Source organism: Periplaneta americana, chromosome 13, assembly GCF_040183065.1.
Source record: "Periplaneta americana isolate PAMFEO1 chromosome 13, P.americana_PAMFEO1_priV1, whole genome shotgun sequence".
Classification (NCBI taxonomy): Eukaryota; Metazoa; Arthropoda; class Insecta; order Blattodea; family Blattidae; genus Periplaneta; species Periplaneta americana.
The window spans coordinates 109,382,476-109,403,425 of NC_091129.1; the positions used below are offsets into that span (position 1 = coordinate 109,382,476).

The 20,950-nt window shown below is 33.1% G+C and overlaps 1 protein-coding gene across 3 annotated transcripts in view; it reads right to left on the minus strand.

Moving 5' to 3' along the window:
• Nucleotides 1–837: 837 nt before the first annotated feature.
• wts (serine/threonine-protein kinase warts) overlaps nucleotides 838–20,950 on the minus strand; it is a 129,483-nt gene continuing 109,370 nt past the window's right edge. For 2 of the 3 annotated variants that reach the window (XM_069843781.1, XM_069843780.1), the window contains exon 8: nucleotides 838–20,742. In XM_069843781.1, coding sequence (XP_069699882.1) covers nucleotides 20,311–20,742 — 432 coding nt within the window. In that variant the 3' untranslated portion in view covers nucleotides 838–20,310. The remainder of the gene's footprint in view (nucleotides 20,743–20,950) is intronic. The other variant, XR_011335671.1, reaches the window with a different exon arrangement.

Consider the following 20,950-nt stretch of genomic DNA (forward strand, 5'->3'; position numbering starts at 1 on the left):
AGACGTACAAGTCACGTATGCAGGAGCGCATATTTAAATGACTTTCTGGCCATTTCCGACAACAGTTTATAAATACTGTTAACGTTTGACATATACGTATATATTCATATAATGAGGTCTCACCATCCTCTTGAATACAATGACCATAAGTAGCCATACTGTAGATATATCTATTAAATTGAGAAAAATTCGTTCTGGCACCGGATTGTGTCCCGGCATAGTTCAATTGGAAAGAGCGCTCAGTGCTCAGTGCGCAGAGCTGAGAGGTCCCGGATTTCATTCCCGTTGCCGGAACGAATTTTTCTCAATTTAATAGATACATCTACAGTATGGCTACTTATAGTCATTGTATTCAATGAAGACGGCAAGACCTCATATATGAATATATATGTATATACTAATATTCATTTTTGTTAAGAGTAAGTGAGCCCCAGGGCAACAATGTAGCCAGAAGGATTATATCAATGGGAAAAACCCATGACCTGATTAGAAATTGAACCCGTGACTTTCCATCTTGTAATGCAACACCTTAACCATGATGCTACCTCATGTCCCACTTTCTGAGTAAATTAACAGAAATGTAGCTCCAGTGGAATGACAATGAGTTTCATCTCCATGGCATGTATGGGTTTTATATTTCTGGACAGCCAGCACCAGCTCTTAACACAAAATTTTCAATTTTACTAAGCTTGTTTATATGTATTTTAGATGCACTCCTAGCTGGAGTAATTCTTATAGAAGGTCTATAATAACCAGAGATTAATTTTTCATGTCAATAACACTTCATAAAGAAACAAATTGATTCACTTCAACTGTGAATACATGTACACATACAACTTTTAAGTGTAATAATATTTATTTTCTTGACAATAAAAATAGGATATGTCAACAGCTACATTGATTCTTACTTCATGAACATTTTAACAAAACTTATGAAGTTCTGAAACAGACAATCACGATATCTTCTAGTATCAAGATTTAGTGGAAATAAAGATTAGACAAAATAATTTTTGTATTTGAAAGTCTTCGTGCAAAATATGCTCAAGAAGCCCATCATTCTTAGATTTTCTACCAAAAATTTAATTATGATTAACACATAATTATCTGTTAATGACGGAGAAAAATTCGCTCCGGCAGATAACAGACAATTCTGTAGGACCAAAAACTTAATAATCCTTACATACATAATTATCACTTAATTATCACGTAGTTGAATACAATTAATATTCCGCCAAGGAAAATTGGGAATAATATGTAAGAGTATCAGAATCTTCTGAACAGTATTGTAGTTTGTGATATTAGGATTTTATGGACGGTTCTTTAATATTGAAAACTCTCAGTATTACTTCTCAGAACTTGTATTTCGGGTCCTCTGCATGTAAAGTATTAGGTAGGTGGAGCAAGATTACATTTCATTATTGCAATATTTCACTCTGTGAAAAATGGTATAAAACTGGTTACTGAGCAGGAGTGTGGGTTGTTCCTCAAAAGATGGATATGGCTATTCAATTCCTTTTAGCAATTTCACAAAAATACTTTCTCTCCATTTTAACTCACAAATTCTAAGAAGAAAAGTATAACCTTTCTTCCCTTCCTGAGACTCCAAAGTGAGTGTAGGTCCTCACCCTATCTTTGCAATTCAGATTTCCCTACCCCTGAGATGTCTGAATTCGATACCAATTGCTTATAAATCCAATTAAGGCAAGTTCCTGGTACAGTCATAGCTGAAGGTTGTAATAGAAATGGCAAATGATACAATTTGTTTACAACATTAAAAAGCAAGGAGGAGGAGCTGACATTCACACATTTCCTATTCAAACACACTCCAAAATATGTACACAAAATGTTCACATTATGTCAAGCTACAGTACGGTTAGTTGGATTTAGTATAATTACAAAAGCTGGAAGATATTACAATATATACAAGTTAAAACCTGATCTCCTATAATACAAACATACTTTGGCTGGCTTTACTCCCGATAATGAAAATTACCAACTTATATAAGCCAATACGTATTGGAACCACATTAGTAGCAATTGCAGCTTTCAGACAAGCTTCGAAGTCTGCAAGTTGATCACAAGAGTTGCACAAGCTGTATTTCACTAGAGAATTGTGATGCTTATTTTTTATTGTTATTATTTTAAATAAAGTCTCAATTCCTTAATGTCATATTAAATATTCATTTTAACATGAAAAATCAACACTTAATATACTTGAAGAGAAAAAACCAGGTAAATTTAATTTTTGATTGTCATGAACATTTCGAGAACACATAGCCTCTTAGGTAGCCTATACAACGGGCATCAAACTGTAATAGCAGCCTCTTTGGTTTTTTCCCCATGAATGTGCAACAGTTCTCCAAACAGTATTGACGATACCAGTAACATGACTGCAATCTTTGTAAGCTATTGGCATTATGCTCTCTCCATGGGAAACATAATCTTTGACTAAGTTTCTTCCAGTTTTTCTATCCAAATGGAAGACAGTCCATATTTATTTTGTTTGCCAACTGTTTTAGAAAAATACTACTCCATCAGGTCACCTGCACTGGAGAAAATAGGAAAGAGTAATTAGATAATTCTATTAACATCATAAAGTTCAGTTCACCTTCAATATATGATATTTCTTTACAATCTAGATCAGTGATTCCCAACTCTGTAGATTAAGAGTATGACTATTAAACAGAACACTTACAAAATAATAAACTTTACAACACAAATTATCCTCTTTAATTTCCACTTGATTGGAGATTTTTCAAATCTCATGGCACGCGAATTAAAAATCACTGCTCTAGATCGAAGTAACAAATAGAACATTGACAACAAATCTGTTTCAAAATCATTCATATAAGGCAAGTACCATATCAATAAAACTGCACAAGATTTGTAACAACTGTAACACTGATATAACGTCTAATAAATTAACACTTCTCAAAATGAAGTACTAAACCAAGTATTCTGCTTTCTCAAGGAGCAAACCTTGTGAATGATTCCAATAAACCAAAGTAACTAAATTCAGGGATCATGCTCGAAAAGCTTCTTGGCTAAGTATCTGTAACACATAACCAAGAAAATACCTGGATTGCCTCAACATATTGACAGTGGTTGTTCACTGTTAGGAAACAGTGGAACCTCAGACATAATGTTCAACGTCAGGAGTGTTGCTAAGAAAGTGAGGGTTAATGGAGTGCACTGCAAGGATTTTTTAGCACTACTAAGTTTTGGGTCTTCATTAAAATAATGCACCAAACACAGATCATACATACTTTGATTTTGGTTTCTTCAATCTATGCATACACCAGTGGTTCCCAAACATTGCATTATCAGTAAATTTATGCTTTATTAAAATTCCATTCCCTAGTTTTCTTAGACAGAGGACTTTCATTTCAGAGCTCCATAGTCTCAATAACTATTTATTTCAATTAAATTTAATTTAATTTTTAAGAACTGCTGGCTATACTAGATTAGACAAGAAGAAAGAATTAAATATTGACCCAATTTTAGACAAAATTCAAAATTATAGACAAAATGGAAATCTCATATACTCAGGATGCCTAGAACAAAGATACCATGCCAAGCACTAAATTACTGCTTATTAGGAACAAGATCTTTGGGCTGTCCGCTGAAACAATGGAGTGAGACCGTAACACAGTGATGTCGCCAGGATCAGAGCAAGGGGGTGCGGATGGGGTGCGAGCTGTAAAAATGTGGTACATAAAAAATCCAAAATGTTCTTTCATGCACTTGCGCGCATACTATACATCTGTTTATTAATATAAATATTAATATTATTATTATTATTATTATTATTATTATTATTATTGCTCATCACATCCATTACGGTACACTATGGGACGTAGATGTTTTTTCACATCCAAGAAATTGTTTGTTTGTTTTTGTTCTTCAAAATGATTTATGCCTAGTATTTTGTTAATAAATTGCCCTTTGGGGTGCGGAAAGGGGTGCTCCGATTTTTTATGGGGTGCTTGCGCACCCTTTCGCATCCCCCTAGCGACGTCCCTGCCGTAACATGCCACCAGGCTTAATATGTGATAGGAAGAAAAAGAAGAAATTTAATTTAAACAAAAAACATGTCAATTCAGATATTGAGGGGGAAATTTACAACCAGTGTTACTTGCATTTTAGGTTTCACCCCCTCATTCTCCAATCAGCTTTGAAATTTCAATGGCATCCCTATATTATGATACTTAAATTTTAAAGGTATTCAATTGTTTAAACATCTCATTCATTTGTTCTGATATATTCTGTTTTCTATCGTCACCTAGCAATCTGGATTGTTGTTATTGTTGATTAGAGCTGAAGACACTAAAACTACAAGACTATTGTTCGTTGCAGGTTATTTCGGGTAGTAACACAAACTCACAAATTAATATTAAGGAATAGGACCAGCCCCATGGGCTAGTGGTTAGTGGTCACAGCTTCTGACTACAGTTCATGAGGTCCCTGGTTCCATTCCCAGTTAGAACACAGGAATTTTCCCTTAAAGAGGAATGTTCCTGTGTTCGTCCATGCCTGGTAATTAGGTTAGGCTTAGGTTTAACACCTCTCCTCGCACTTCATAATCATAATAACATCGGGGCAGCGTAACTCCGCCTTCCAGACGCCCCAACCTCAGAAGTGGGTTACAAATAAGTCATTACCAGGAGAGACCAGAAATGTCAAATGACAACGTGGTGGCATTGGTAAAAAAAATATTAAGAAATATTATGGTTGTATATTATACACCTATTCTTTAAAAATTTAAACAGAGCAGAGATAGAAAATAATAAAAGCCGAAGTTCGGATTTACATTATTTACAGTATGTATGGTTTTTGATACTATGGCAATTCTTTGTAGAGGAGTTCCGAAATAGGCTGTATTACTGCCTGGCCAACAATGCAGCACATTTTTAACACATAATTTAGTAAATTCAATTAATTAAATTTAGGAAATTACCCACAATAAACTGTGTTTTCATTCTACAACCAACTGACAATAACAATAAACCAGGTTGCCTGGCGACGACAGAAACAAAAGATGTGAGAATAAATGAATCAGATGTATAAACATGGAATACACTTTTAAATGTATCATAATATAGGCACAGTCTAGTATATATAGTCACGAAGCTTGAGTTGTGAGGGTGCTAGGAACAAGACTGTGCTGGTACTATTTCCCATTGTCTGTAATGAGGCGATATTAGCGATCCTAGTGGTTAGCAACTATCTATGGATGCATATTTACTACGAATTGAGCTTCGTGACTGTACGTGTATACTAGACTGTGATATAAGTGTGCCGTGTTAAATTTCAAAGGGGGCTGGGAATGATGGAGTGAAACCTAAACGGCAAGTAACACTGGTTTTAAACTTCCCCCTCAATATCTAAATTTACGTGCTGTTTTGTTTAAATTAAAGTTAATTGAAATAATTATTTAGACTGGGAAGCTTTTAAATGAAGGCCGGTATACTATAGATTGACTCATTTTGTAACTCAGGTACAGACGAAATAAAAACTGTTATTAGGTCTAAACTGATGAATATAGCCTCACGTAATTAAGTTAAATTGGGAACCACTTCTGTAGAATGATGATAAAATCTAGGGAGATTATAATACTCTTACTGGGCACTTTATTAAGAGAGGCACATTTTGGAATATATCACACTGTCTTCATATTATATTTTGCACATTATCTTGTATCAATTTGGAAAGGCATACAGACGTGGACGAATTATTAGCAAAATGTAGGATTTTTGTAACATCTTTTTACATAATTCGACTTTTCAATTTAGGCTACTCTTGACATTTTTATGATTATAGTACTTAGAAATATGTAAAAATGTCAACTGCAGTCAAAATTGAAAAGTCAAATTTTGTAAAATTATATCATACAAATCGTCAGTTTTGCTAATAATTTGTCCACGTCTGTATTTAGTAATTACAAACAATATTCAACTGGTTACATTATTTAAATGTGACATAATTTTACAACTTTATTATACAATGAAGATATTGAATAATTCAACACTACATTAACTCTTGCATGTCTTGTTGAAAGGTACTGTTTTAACATGCATCAGTGTTGGTTTTATATCTTTTAATGAACACATATTATGAGGGTCTCACATTATAATTACAGAATAGCATTCGAAAGTAAGACTGAAGTTAAGATTAATGTGATTAACATGTGAATCACATATATCAAGTTAAGATTATTGTGATTAACATGTGAATCACATTATCAAGTTAAGATTAATGTGATTAACATGTGAATCACATATATCAAGTTAAGATTATTGTGATTAACATGTGAATCACATTATCAAGTTAAGATTAATGTGGTTAACATGTGAATCACATATATCAAGTTAAGATTATTGTGATTAACATGTGAATCACATTATCAGGTTAAGATTAATGTGATTAACATGTGACTCACATATATTAAGTTAATATTAATGTGATAACATGTGAATCACATATATCACTGTTGATTTTCGCAGCATCATTAAATACCTGACGAATGTGTATAAAACTGTAAAAACTAAGGAGGAAAATTATAAAATAGTAATAGACCTAACTGAAGGAATTATTTTTGTATTTTAACATTTATATTAAGGTGTATCCTCTATAACTTCTTTTCCATGGGGAATCTATTGAGAAAGAACAATATAGACACAGGCAAATGGCATTCAGCCATTGTATGATTATGATGATGATGATGATGATGATGATTATTATTATTATTATTATTATTATTATTATTATTATTATTATTATTATTATTATTATTATTATTATTATTATTATTATTATTAAATCCGAAATAATATAATCAGAGAAATTATGGAGGTGGACAGAAATATTTTAGAAACAACAGAAGGAAAATGTTTGAGTTGGTATGACATTTAAAATGGATGACTGAGAACTGGAAGATACTGAATTGAATGGCGGAAGGGACAAGAGGAAGGGGTAGACCACGAGAATGTTGGTTGGAAGGGGTTTGACAGAGCATGCAGAGAAAAGGACTAAGTGATGATGATACTATGAACAGGGACATTTGGCAACAGCAGATTGATTTGAGTTGACTACAATGGAATATTCGCAATAAAACATTATTATTATTATTATTATTATTATTATTATTATTATTATTATTATTATTATTATTATTCTCAGAGTCTCAATTTCATATTAAATACAGACCAATTATGGTATTTTGGATAACACTACGAAAAAGGCTCGTTTTACTTACTGTAGATAAAAAATAACATTGCAGACAACTTGTATTACTACAAGCAATATCCTATTGTTGTTGTTTAGTCAACTGTCCGAAGACAGGTTTGAACCTCACAAGTGACACCAGTAAGGCATCACTCATGAGGCAACTAAGCCAGACGATTATGGGATAGGTTGGCCAATTCCTTCCCCCCTGACCCTATTATATATACCTCTTTCTTTAATCATGGTCAGCAGTCAACATATGGCTTCAGTTTATCTTGCCACAATTAACATCACACATACTCAACCCTCTGTTGATGCAATTCATGGTTAGAGAACTTCTTACAATAATGTATGATGTTCAGCCCACTTTATCAAAGGACAAGAGCTGATCACACACAGGGATGGAGACACAATGCAACATTGCTTCTAATAATGTAAATTAGATAATTAGGCGAAATAAGATTGTTTATGGTTTTTAACTTAATATGTTACTCTTTTTGAAACAACATTCAAAATTTCTTCACACAATGTTTCAGAACAGTCATCCTTAATGGTCGAGTCAAGTTTCGTGGGTTCAAACATAGTCCAGGTTAACGGACAGAAATTCTTACAATGGTTTATTTACATCAGAAGTGAAGTAAAAACATGGGGTCGCATGCTATATACTGTATTTAAGGCACTAGAAGAATCACAACAAATGACAGGGCTTCATACAAAATTTGCAATTTCTCACCCATGTCGAAATTCAATTACGCATTGCTGGACTAACAAAACCAGAATTTCCATAGATGATTGTACCTAGAGTACTGGGAAACCAACCAATCAAAAGTTCGGAATATATAGTCGTGATTTTTAAGAAACAATAATGATAATAATGCCATTGGTCACATTCTGAATAAATTCGGAAATGTTACTATCAGTAGTTTTGGGGTTCTAAGCCCTTTAAGAGTTGCAAAGTCAAGAACAGTAGCATTATCAACACTACTTATGATCCAACTAACAGTGCTTGAAATAGTATGTCATCTATCTCAAGTAAAGATAGATTTTTAGTTCGGTCCTCTTAAAATAGGAACATTAATATTGTACATTTACTTTAGATAAATAATTTTAAATATTGCCTCAAAGCATATTACTCTAATTTCAAGCAACTAATGTTATGAAAAGATGTAATTCTTAAAGGTATATCCACAACTGTAAAATTTATTCAAATTACGTATTAGTATCTTAAATTAATGGATGATACGAAATAAGTAATATTTCTGCAACATGTCGGAAAGAAAAACAAAATACCTGAGAAGAAAATGAAAGAATTATTGCTTATTGTCATAGTGATTGTACATATTTATGCAATATATTCTGTAATGAATTAAAGTGAAAAACTCTGAAATTATTAGACCTAACGTAATCATAGCAGCAATGAAGCAATATTACAGTTATTTTAAATATATCATGATAAGAACTCCTGGAAATGACTAGATAAGTGAGAATTCAACTTTTAGATAATTCTCCACAACTCAAGTACCTATGTTCATCAAGCAATGGATTCAATAAGCAAAATACTGGCTTACATGTTAAACAGAGTTCCTTCTCTCTATCTCTTCTAAAGGAAAGAAAGGACGAAAGAAAGAAAGGAAAAAGAAAGAAAAATAAACAAAGAAAAAAAGGAAGGAAAGAAAACCCTTCTTCTAAGGTTATGAAAATGCATTTGAGGGCTGTACATGATAGAAAGACCATAGCTAATTAAAAAAAAAACTCAATACATATTAAAATAAATGTAAATTTTATTTACAAGTTTAAGTGTTTTAAAGAGGTCCACATTTTGATCCTCAAGTCTGACTGTCTTACCTTAAATTTTGATTGTTTTTCAATTGTTCTGATATAGATAATGAAATAATAACATCTATGAAACCTGTTCATCTCTCTTTTAAAACACAATTTATCTTAGTAATAGCACAAACTCTCTGACTATATGAACAACAAATAATGTATAAAGAAAATTTGTTATGCTAATATGATCATTTCAGTAGTTCGAATAAATATCAATACTAGTACTTCAAATACCAGAGAATCAATCAATATTGTAATTTCTGTGCTCTCAAATTGGAATTTCTAGGTTCAACCATGACAGAGAATTGTAAACACGTGAATCTATACTTGAGCTTTCTCCTTTTCTTCTTCATTTCTGTTCAATTGCTCTTTCCCCTGAAGAAATTATTTAGGTTTGAAGCATTGTAAATGTCTTGTTTCTATTATTTTGTGTTATCAAGCAATGGTGAAACTGCATATTATGAATTCGTGAACAGTATTGGATTTAAAATAACCACTGCTGCTTTATTCACACTAATTATTATCGGATTTTCCTGAGAGGAAGAGGAAACTAACTTGAATATGAATTGAACAACGAACCTTCAGAATAATAAATCAGCACATATCCCATGACTAGACCATTCAGTAGATCATGTAATATTAAATATACTGAAAATGAAGAAATGTAAAAAAGGTCCTTTTTCATAAATTAAATCACATTCGCCCACTTCCCCCATTCAGTATAATAACTGTTAATTTGATCTATCACTTCATGCTCCAGTAAAAGAGCCACATTTTTCAGCTTGCCTTCTCTGAGCAAACTTACAAACTTCAACAGTGCACTAACAATCAACCATACTTTATATGGAAACTATAATTTAACGTTTGTTACATGTCTTCCATAATCGTAATTAACAAGCCACAACAATAATAGATAAGTGTACTATGAAGAAGAGAATGTACAGATAGGTGAAAAGTCCATATATCCCTGTGTATGTATTTCGATCTGTGGAAGCAAGTCACACAATCGAACAGTGACAATTATCAAACAAATGATCAGCAAATGAAAATATGGCGAATTTAACAACTTTCTCAATTGAAGAGTGTTTAATGACTGAAGTGTGGATTTACAAATGAACCCAGATTGGGAAAACAACTGCACAAATTATGACTAACTTTCAGCTGCGTTTTCGGAAGATGCCACCATTCAAGAGAACATCCTAAAAACAAAAGACTTTCATGACAAGATCCGAAAAGGATGTACATCAGACTGAGAGATTGTCAACATGTTTGGAAATTTGTGCTGCTGTTTAAAATTCAACAACATGCTCTCCAATTAAATCAACTCATAAGAATGCTGCCAAATTGGATTTTCTCAGTTCAACCATAACAGACTACATGCGAAAGGAAATCCTACCACCCTCTGCCAGTGAATGAGCTATAAGATGTGGATTAAATGTGATGCGAAAAAGCATATAACTTCCAATAAAAGAGTTATTTTCACTTAAGAATGTTCTATTTATCGAAGTTATGAAGATTGAAATGTTTATATTTAATCAAAGGAGAATCCACATTTCTTTCAAGAAACAGAACAAAATTCTCATCTAGTTATGATTTGGAAAGGGGTAACTGAAGATCATCACCTTGACTGTATTTTTAATGGCCCTGTGAATTGAATGACTTAATAGAACGCGCTACTGAGTTTTGGTTAATTTTGGTCATCTTCTTCATTTTTTTAAATATGGTGCCAAACAAATCTACAGTTTCTTGAGCAATATTGTAGTGAAGAATTTTATTCATCACCATATCTATATTCTAAGTTAGAAATTCAGTTTGTTCCAAATTAATAGTTAATATATTAAGACTGCATATTATAAACTTTAAACTGATTTTACCACAGTTTAGTTGGAAGGGTGAAGAAAAAAAAACCTTTGGGGAAGTCGAGACGTAGATGGAGGATAATATAAAAATGGATTTGAGAGAGGTGGAATATGATGGTAGAGACTGAATTAATCTTGCTCAGGGTAGGAACCGATGGCAGGCTTATGTGAGGGCAGCAATGAACCTCAGGATTCCTTAAAAGTCATTTGTAAGTAAGTAAACTGATGTTAGCCTAGTTCTTACATTTTAACTGACTAGAAATAAGATATGTCCTGAATGGCTACACCTAGAGTAATGAAACTCCGCACACTTATTCACAATAAGTCTGTCCATGAAATGCTGCATTCATGTACACATATGATTATTATTAAGAAAGATGTGATTTTTGATGTCAGGCAGTAAAGTTGAAAACTCCCACTCAAAAAAAATTTCAAATGTTAAAAAAAATAGCCCTATATTCAGTAGGAAAAGCCAATCCACCATTCCATTATAGGAAGTGTTAGCTTAAGTTTAAACTTAAAACTGTTTATCTTTATGTGAGGCCCAGATAAATGTTAACTAGAAATAGAAATTATTTTAAATAAATGTTTTTCTTTTCTAGGCATATTTTTCAACACATAAAAATGTGCACAGGTATTTTAGCAATATTTAACTGATGTAAAATTTTCAAGCAGATAGGCTACAATGAAAATTTCAGAAATTACGAAAACTTAGTGATGTGTCACCAGGTATAATATTACTGAATGGTTGCTTTCTGAACTTCAGAGAAAAGGCAATTGTGCCTTAATGAACTTTCCCCAAACAGGTAGATTGGTCAGGGATCCGAGAACTTTCCTTCATCTTTGCCATGGCCACCAAGAATTCCAGATCTCACCATGCCAGACAATTCTCTTTGGGGAATTATAAAGCAGTATATTCGCAAAAGACACTACGTTTCAAATGCTGTGCACAATGTCTTCGAGACTGTGACACCACAAATGCTATGGAAACTGAGCAAACGGACCTGGAGATGCATTCATCTGTGCAGAGATCATGAAGGAGTACATATGGATGTTTTGGATCCATAATAGTCAAGTCAAATCATTTTAAATCTGTACTGATGACGGAATATACGAACTTTTCGCGCATTCTGTATAATATTTGTCTGTATATACAGTCACAAAACAATATAAAACAAACACTGTACATCAAAAGCCAAAAATATCAGAAGATCAATTTCTATATTTGTATAATACCCAAAAATATTAATGTCTATGTTTATGAATGCTTCTTTCATATTTCACTTTCTAGCCTATTCTGCTGTTCCTTGTAGAACATAATGCATAACAGACTCGAGCTTCAGCACAAATCTACTATCTTTGCTACTCATAACACTCTCCTTCAAAAAATGAAATGTTTAGCCAATTCATACTCGGTGTCATTTTATATAATAGTTAATTTTACTTTCATACTAAAAACATGTTCTATGCTGTATAAAGAGAACAGAATCTCTCGTAGATTACTGGTAGGTCATGCATCAACTTTTTATATTAATCATTATAGCATTTCGTTCCTATGGTCACAAGTAATATAATATAGAGCAGGCCATGAAATGTGTTATGAAGCTACTTTACCACATATATGCGATAAGCTGTCTAGAAAACCCCCTTCTTTTTGTTATGGTAGTAAAGAAAATACATTATGCATACACACACGCAGAAAAATGAAATAGCCTTTCCAATATCTCACCTTTTAAATCCCCCCATTCACCTAAAAAGAACAGAAAGAAAAATGAAATAACCTTTTCAATATCTCACTTTTTAAATCCCTCATTCAACCTAAGAACAGAAAGAAAAATGAAATGGTTTTTCATTACTTCACTTTTTAAATCCCTCATTCAGTCTAAAAAGAAGAGAAAGAAAAATGAAATGGCCTTTTCAATATCTCACTTTTTAAATTCCTCATTTAGCCTAAAAAGAACAGAAAGAAAAATGAAACGGCCTTTTCAATATCTCACTTTTTAAATCCCTCATTCAACCTATAAAGAACAGGAAGAAAAATGAAATGGCTTTTTTATTATTTCGCTTTTTAAATCCCTTATTCAGTCTAAAAAGAACAGAAAGAAAAATGAAATGGCTTTTTCATTATCTCGCTTTTTAAATCCCTCATTCAGTCTAAAAAGAACAGAAATAAAAATGAAATGGCTTTTTCATTATCTCGCTTTTTAAATCCCTCATTCAGTCTAAAAAGTACACAAAAGAAAAGTGAAATGGCCTTTTCAATATCTCACTTTTTAAATCCCTCATTCAGTCTAAAAAAAAAAAAAAAAAAAACACGTAGAAAGAAATGGCCTTTTCAATATCTCACTTTTTGAATCCCTCATTCAGCCCAAAAAGAACAGAAAGTAAGTCAACGTTAGCTATTATGTCCTGATTTATGACTGCAAATGCAGCTGCCAACTGATTTCTTGAGGAAAAGTTATACCATCGCCGCACCTCTAAAATCTGCTATGTATTTTTAAAAAGATTTTGCAGGAAAAAGAAAAACGCATTGTCACTTTTAATTACCTTGATTTTCAAAGCTATTTTCCATATAATTTTCATCATTACAAGAAAAATTATGAAATTATACCGAAAATAGCCTTGAAAATGAATGAAATTAAAAGTAACAATGTTTTTTTCTTTCTCCTGCAAAATCTTTTTAAAAAACATAGCAGATTTTGGAGGTGCAGTGACATTTGATGAACAGACTAGTTCCTGAAAACGTCATAAAATTATTATCTAAATTGTATAATGGGAAAGCAAACACAACTTGCTTAAGAATGTAACCTATAAATATCTGTTAGGAAGAAACTGAGTTCATTTACAACTTGTTCCGCCATATTTGTATTCAGTTTGAGAAATGAAACTTAATCAGTAACACAATCCATAGCAATGTTGAACGATTTCATGAAACCTTAATGTTGGTCTGCGTATTCTGTCCGAAATGAAGCAAAAGAAAAAGACTGATGTGACCTAAAAATGAAAACACATGGCTTTCATTTTATGCTTAGTAATTGAAGAAACCATACAGCAAGACATGCCCATCCTAATCTTCATTTTCAATTCCTATATTTCGTTATCATTTTCCCTTTACCTAGAATTTAGCAGAAAATAAACAAATTCTTAATACAAGGTCTATTATCCATCCAGATCAAGAGTGAAATCTGATGTCAACAAATACACGTGTTGTGATGTCTCATGACTGGCTGTCTATCACAGTATACCTCTCAGTGTAAAGGAATATAGTCTGATATCATATTATATGTTCTACAATTTATTTTAATGTGGAACATTTTTCTGTGTACCACTTGGGAAAAACTGTAACACGAATTACAGCACTGCCTCTTATGGATGTTGCGACAATGCCATCTGCAATGTATTCGTTGGTTAAGGGGCTTCATTTATTTATTTATTTATAGCCCAGGTTTTTTTTTTAACGCTAATTGCATTCATACAAATTTTCAGGCTCCAAACACCTAGGGAACTTTTCTTCTTCAAGAAAAATTCCCTAACAACCCAGCCCAGGACCTTCAGATCTAGAAGACAACATGCTGATCACCAGATCACAAAGGCAGTCGAATCCATCATTTGTTTTATATTTCAAAAGGTTATGTGCATCAGAGCATTTCCCGAAAGAAACCATCCAGCCATCTGGAATGTTGTCCCTTTTTATAAGCAATTCCAACAATTACGATTAAATATAATAAATTAATAATGTATTTTGATGCTTATTTATTTCAATGCTTTATATCTTTAGGCAAGGGAATCAATGTTAAAAAAAATTTGCTCTAGATCTGTGATTTCGGTATCAGGTGGACTTGCTTAATTTAATAAAAAATTATTTATTTATTTTCCAATGGCTAGAATTGACGATCAAGTCATTTTCTCTCTAGCTTCCCAGTACAGGCTAGCAAGGTCCTCAGTCTGTTGTGCAGTTGGGTTTAAGGCTGGGCAGAACAGAAGGTGTTGTTTGTCCATGATTTGGTCAGGGTTGTTGCACAAAGCACATCTGTTAGACTGGTATATGCCTATCCTGTGTAGATGGTGAGCCAGGCAGTCATGTCCTGACATCAACCTAAATTTTGCTACAGCTTCCTTGCGGCCTTTATATTTTACTTCCGTTGATAGTTCATAATCAAAAATTATTATTATACATAAATGGGGTAGATTAATAAATGCACGGAATATAAACACAGAAATAGTTGATTTAATATAGTCTAAAAGTATTTAACTGTGGCATTAATTTCCAAATGAATCCAATTCTCTGTAATGACATATCAATTTCGCACTACTCACTGGCATCACACTGATGTGAAAATCGTTCCGACTATCAATTGTATTGGTGTATTGAAACTAGGCTTCATAGAATGAGGAAGCAATTATAAAGTAGGTAAAGAGAAGGCTCCGCCTTGTTAAATTAAAATGTGTGGAGTATGAAGACAGAAATGATAAAAAAAATATCAAACTTTCATTTCAAATTCCAAACATCCTTACAATCACGGCATGGCAAGTCCTCAGGTTGCAGATAGAGGAGATGGCCTCCAGATATGGAGGGTAGCTGCGAATATATTGAATAAGCAGTCATGGACAGACAATGAGGGATGGTCCTCCAGCTTGTGGGTTGGGCAAAGAGCTAACAACAACCCATCACCGTAAAAAAACAGCTTGTTACGAAAACAGGACATGTAGCATGTATGGGGGAATCCAGAAATGCATATAGAGTGTTAATTGGGAGGCCGGAAGGGAAAAAGACCTTTGGGGAGGCCGAGACGTAGATGGGAGGATAATATTAAAACAGATTTGAGGGAGGTGGAATATAATGATAGAGACTGGATTAATCTTGCACAGGATACAAACCGATAGCGGGCTTATGTGAGGGTGGCAATGAACCTTTGGGTTCCTTAAAAGCCATTTGTAAGTAAGTAAACATCCTTAGTTGGGATAACTATGCTGACAAGAAAATCAAGAACAGTATAAACGTTTCACGCAATTATAAGGATTTGATTAACTCTTTGTCACTTTTTTATTATTTTGAAATGAAGTCTATGTTAAATAAATAATTATTAATTATATTTTAACTGCAAATATATTTGTTGTAAGATTATATTATTTGTATGCCACCACTCAGAAACTGATTCACTCAATTCAACAGTCATCTCTAGGATGAAGTTGTTTGAAATGAAAGCATGTAATAAGACATCACAGCCTGCTCAACAGTATGTTGTGACATTATGGCAGAGTGTGATGCACATCAAAGTGTTGCAATCAAAGATGGAGTGAAGAGAAAACTATTGTTTTGAATGCTTTCAATATTGTTCTTAAGGGTAAGGCGCTACTGTGGTTTGGCAAAATTTGACAATTTCCTTCATTTTTTAAATATCGTGCCAAAAATATACGGTTTCTTAGCGAGTACTGTAGTGAAGATTTCATGGTGATACCTTCAGTTTACATATAAATGGTTACTATATTCAGAATGCATATTATAAACTTTAAAGTGATTTTACTTCAAATCATAGATTTTATATTTTAACTTGCTAGAAATAAGATATCTCCTAGATGACTATATTTAGACTAATGAAACTCTGCACACACATTCACTGAAATACTGCATTCAGGTACACATATGATTATTATTAAGGAAGCTGTGACTTTTTACTTTTTATGTCGAAAATCAAATGTAGTAGTAGTAGTAATCTAATGCCCAAATGCTTGGATATGTTCCATTTGCTTTCTTGCTTCCCAATAATGTCCAGTCAGCATTCTTGTAAGTGACGTCTTGAGAGCTAAAGAACTCGAAAGGTGATTCTTATTCATTGTAGAATTGTCTTCACGACACAGGATACAATTTGGAGAGTTGAAGATTCCAATTTTATAAAGGAGTGTTCAGCTAAATAGTCGTGATCTGTTAAAAATCTAAATGTTATTACAGCATCAAGTCTTGGGTGTTCGGGAATTAAGTATTTATTTTGCAATATAGCTGCCCATGATTTGTCACTACTTTGAATTTTGAAGTGCTCCAACAGTTCTTTCTGGAAGCTTCTTTTAATTATAATTTTTGCAAAAGATAAGGCAAAGTTTGATTTAGTTTCTGTAAAATTTTGGTGCCTTTCTTTGCCAAAAAAAAAAAAAAAAAAAAAAAAAAGCAATATCATTACCATGGATCCCCTAATGAGAGAGTATCCATTGAAGATGGAATAAACAATAATATGATAATCTTTTTTATTTCTAACACTCTACTGGAAACTGGAGAATTATTAGTTGCTATTGCTTGTATAGCCGAAGTTTAATCACTTAAAATAACTGAATTTATTCTGTAGAAAAGATGTATTAGTGCCATCTCTATTGCCTGAATTTCACCATCAAAGTGGGTGGAGTTTTTCCCAACTGCGACATAGAAGCTACATAATTTTGAGTAAATTCCAGCTCCAGCTCCATCTTCAAAATGTTCAAGCTTACATTTATTTACTAATGAAGTATAATGATCAGTAAAAAAGCATTGCACAATTTCATTGTAGAGAGTCTTTGCTTCATTTGATTAAACTTGTGAGGCTCAAATTATTTTTAAATAAAAAGTTTATATTAAAATTTTTTTCTTGACACATTTTCCAACACAAAAATTTAAAGAAAAAAAAATTGCACGTCTATTTTAACAATATCTAACTGATGTAAAATTCAAGAAGATACGTTAAAATTGAATAATAAATTACAGAAACTCAGTAACATGTCACCTTAAGTGCTAGCTTCTGCGAGTTACCTAAAACAACATACTTTGATTAAGAATATTGTCTTTTTCTAACAATACGCAGTACTCAGAACACATGTGTTATTAAGATAAGAATGCGTGGGATACATCTGAGGAGAGAGACACCATGAACAAATCATGAACCACTTGAGCTGGATGGATAATAGTGAAGAATCTGTAGCCTACTCCTTATTAAACATGTAGGATTTTCTGTGGTGCTCTTTAGATTTTTACAAAATCTAAGTTATTTCAAATGCTGTTTTGGTTGCAGATATAACAGAAACAATGTCTGGGTCGTGGGGAATACTGTCTGTAACGAAGTGTTTGTCATAAGAAAACTGCTGAAGTAACACGAACGAAATGGGAAGTCTAATTCAAATTTCTATCACAAGAGCAGCAAAATAAAGTATATTAGTATTATTACAGTACAGATATTAAGTGAAGTGCTGGGAAATAGTAAGAGATGAAGCGACCCTCACAATATGAGACACTCGAACCAACAGCTGTTAGGATATGCCACTCGCAATTTTGTATTTATAACTTAGCTTACACATGAAATCAGACATTATTGTCTATCGCCAATGAGATTAAATAAAGCCCCTGAAAAGATGCTGAGGTTGCCAACATCACTTAATGCTAATAATCTTTTAATATCACCAATGTCACTGCTGTTAAATGGAGGTCATCATCACCAATGTCACTGCTGTTAAATGTGGGTTATCACGGACGTACGTAAAGATTCACGTTCATCTATAAATCCATTACTACTACTTTCTGTAAATGGATCAATTACAACTAAACGGAATTGAAGCAAGTATTTTACAACCCTCTTGGACACATCCACAATTTACATTCTCAATCATAAATATTGATAAATCAATTACACTTTGTATAATATTAAAAACAAACACATAAGGCACAGTTTCAGAAGAAATAAAGCACTGACTGGCAACAACTCTTCTGCAGTCACAAAATGTATTGCTTCTTAACAAGAAATTGTGTGATTTATCACTACTTTCCTGTACTCTTTTTGAACAAAGAGCACAGTCTTCTCCTTGGCTTTAATCATCCATACTCTTAACACAGTTCTATAAATACAGAGAGACATTACTTTAAATATTTGGAAATGAACAGGAAAACAAAGATCGTCACACCATTATCATTATTGCTACTCTGACCAGCAAAACAATGTTTATCATTATTGCTACTCTGACCAGCAAAACAGTGTTAACAAGTGGATTCACATTCAACATAACATGGAACAGTGAATGGATTTTAAGATCCTGTTTTTTTAGAATAAGACAATTTAAATCCTCAAAAAATTCATTGTACAATGGCTGCTCTTTTAATGTATTTTAATACATTTCCAACAAAGAAATGAATCGCTGATCAAATTAAATAATGAATAAAAATCTATTTTACTAAAAAGAAATCAGAATTAAGTTACATATACATATCATTTACATAAAAACTAGTTGTTTTTCACCGGGATGTGTTTCTGTAACTTCAGTTTATTTCTACTCATAAATAAATTAGACCTTACAACTGAACGTAATTTTATGGTTGCATATTTGTTCACTACTAGTAGGGAAGATTGCTACTGCGAAAAAAAAACAAACAAACAAACAAATAGCTTATTCATTATGAATACAACTATTGCGATGCTATGTTACATTAATATTCAATGTGAATCAACCAGTATGTGTCTTCCAGCAAGTTTTACAGTCAGAGAGAAATATAATTTAGAAACGTTTACTTACGATTTTAATGCGCCACTTTGTGACTAATATTCCACAAATTCAATAAATATTCCTCAATTAGGGATACTACTTCAGTACAGCACAGTGCTGAATTCAGGAGGCGATCCAGAGGACTATAATTCCTCACAGGAAATTAAGTCAATTAATTTGATAGCTTCTCCTGTTTTCTGTTTAGAGATGTAACTGAATTCAGCACTGGTATAGTAATTCACAAGCTTATCATTGTATGACAGCAGTAAATATATCTGTACACGAAACACTGGCAACAGTGAATGTTAAATAAGCAACAAGACATCAGGCTAAATGCAATGCTATTTTTTTCTTTTACTAGTGGATGGCAGTAAAACATTAAGAAACAGACTGGACTATGAGTAACAGCACCATCACATAATTCGTTCATTCACGTTGCTTGTGTATTTGGGATGGCAAACAAAAACAATTTCTCAAGAAAACCCTGTGACATTTGTTGAATACAAACCAAACGGTAAAGTCACCGATCCTTGCATAATACTTACACATGTCGAACTCAAAACAGAGCCATGGATGGATGTCTTTAAAGTTGCTAGCATGTACTACAAAAATATGGCTAGTAAGGGTTGCACAGTTACAGTCGCAGTTGCTTATCATATTTTGCACATTCTTAAGAGAATATTACAACAAAACCAGAAAACGAGTATCACATATTCCTCAACTTTTACACCAATGCTTCACATTGCCCTTGACATAACAGGGAGAACACTTTTAATTAAGTCGATTGCACCAAGATGATCTTATCAATGAGCTGAGTTGAGTCCTGACTTACAGATACAGGCATATCTTGAAATGTTAACACAGCATTTACAGATCTTCACCAGGATTTTGCTCCTGCCATCTCATGTCATACATAAACAGGTCCCTGGTTATCATTGTCATCTAAACTGATCCTACTAGGATAAGCAGGGCCACCTCCGTCATCAAAGAACCTTCGAAAAGTAAATTCGAAAAACCCGTGAAAAGGATTTCCATTGTCCAATAATTCATCTGATTTGTCTGATCCAGATGAACCTGAATTTCTAAGCCTCTCAGGATCAACTGGGTCAAAATTAGATGTATCTGTCGGATACTGAATCTGAGGTATGTGGGGTGCCACTTGACGACGAAACCCTTTTTCAAAGTCTACAGAGTTGAAAAATGGATGAGACTTCACTTCTGAAGCATTCTTCCCTAACCTTCTGTCTGCACCTGTACAAAGCTTGAGGATGAGGTCCATACCTTCTGGGGACAGGTTAGCTGCCTCAGGTATGCGAAGTGTTGTCTCCCAATTGATGACCTAAAATACAATGTTTGTAATTCAGAATTCTAATAGCATTTTTATTCTTAATATAGTTCTTTTAATTAATTCTAACAACAACATACAATACGAAACATTAGAAAACACAATCAGTAGTGCGAGAATTTTGTGCCTTTACACACTGTCACAGATGCAGAAATACCTGATCATTTTGCAACTACTACTTCAGAAGGGAACTAGATTTTTT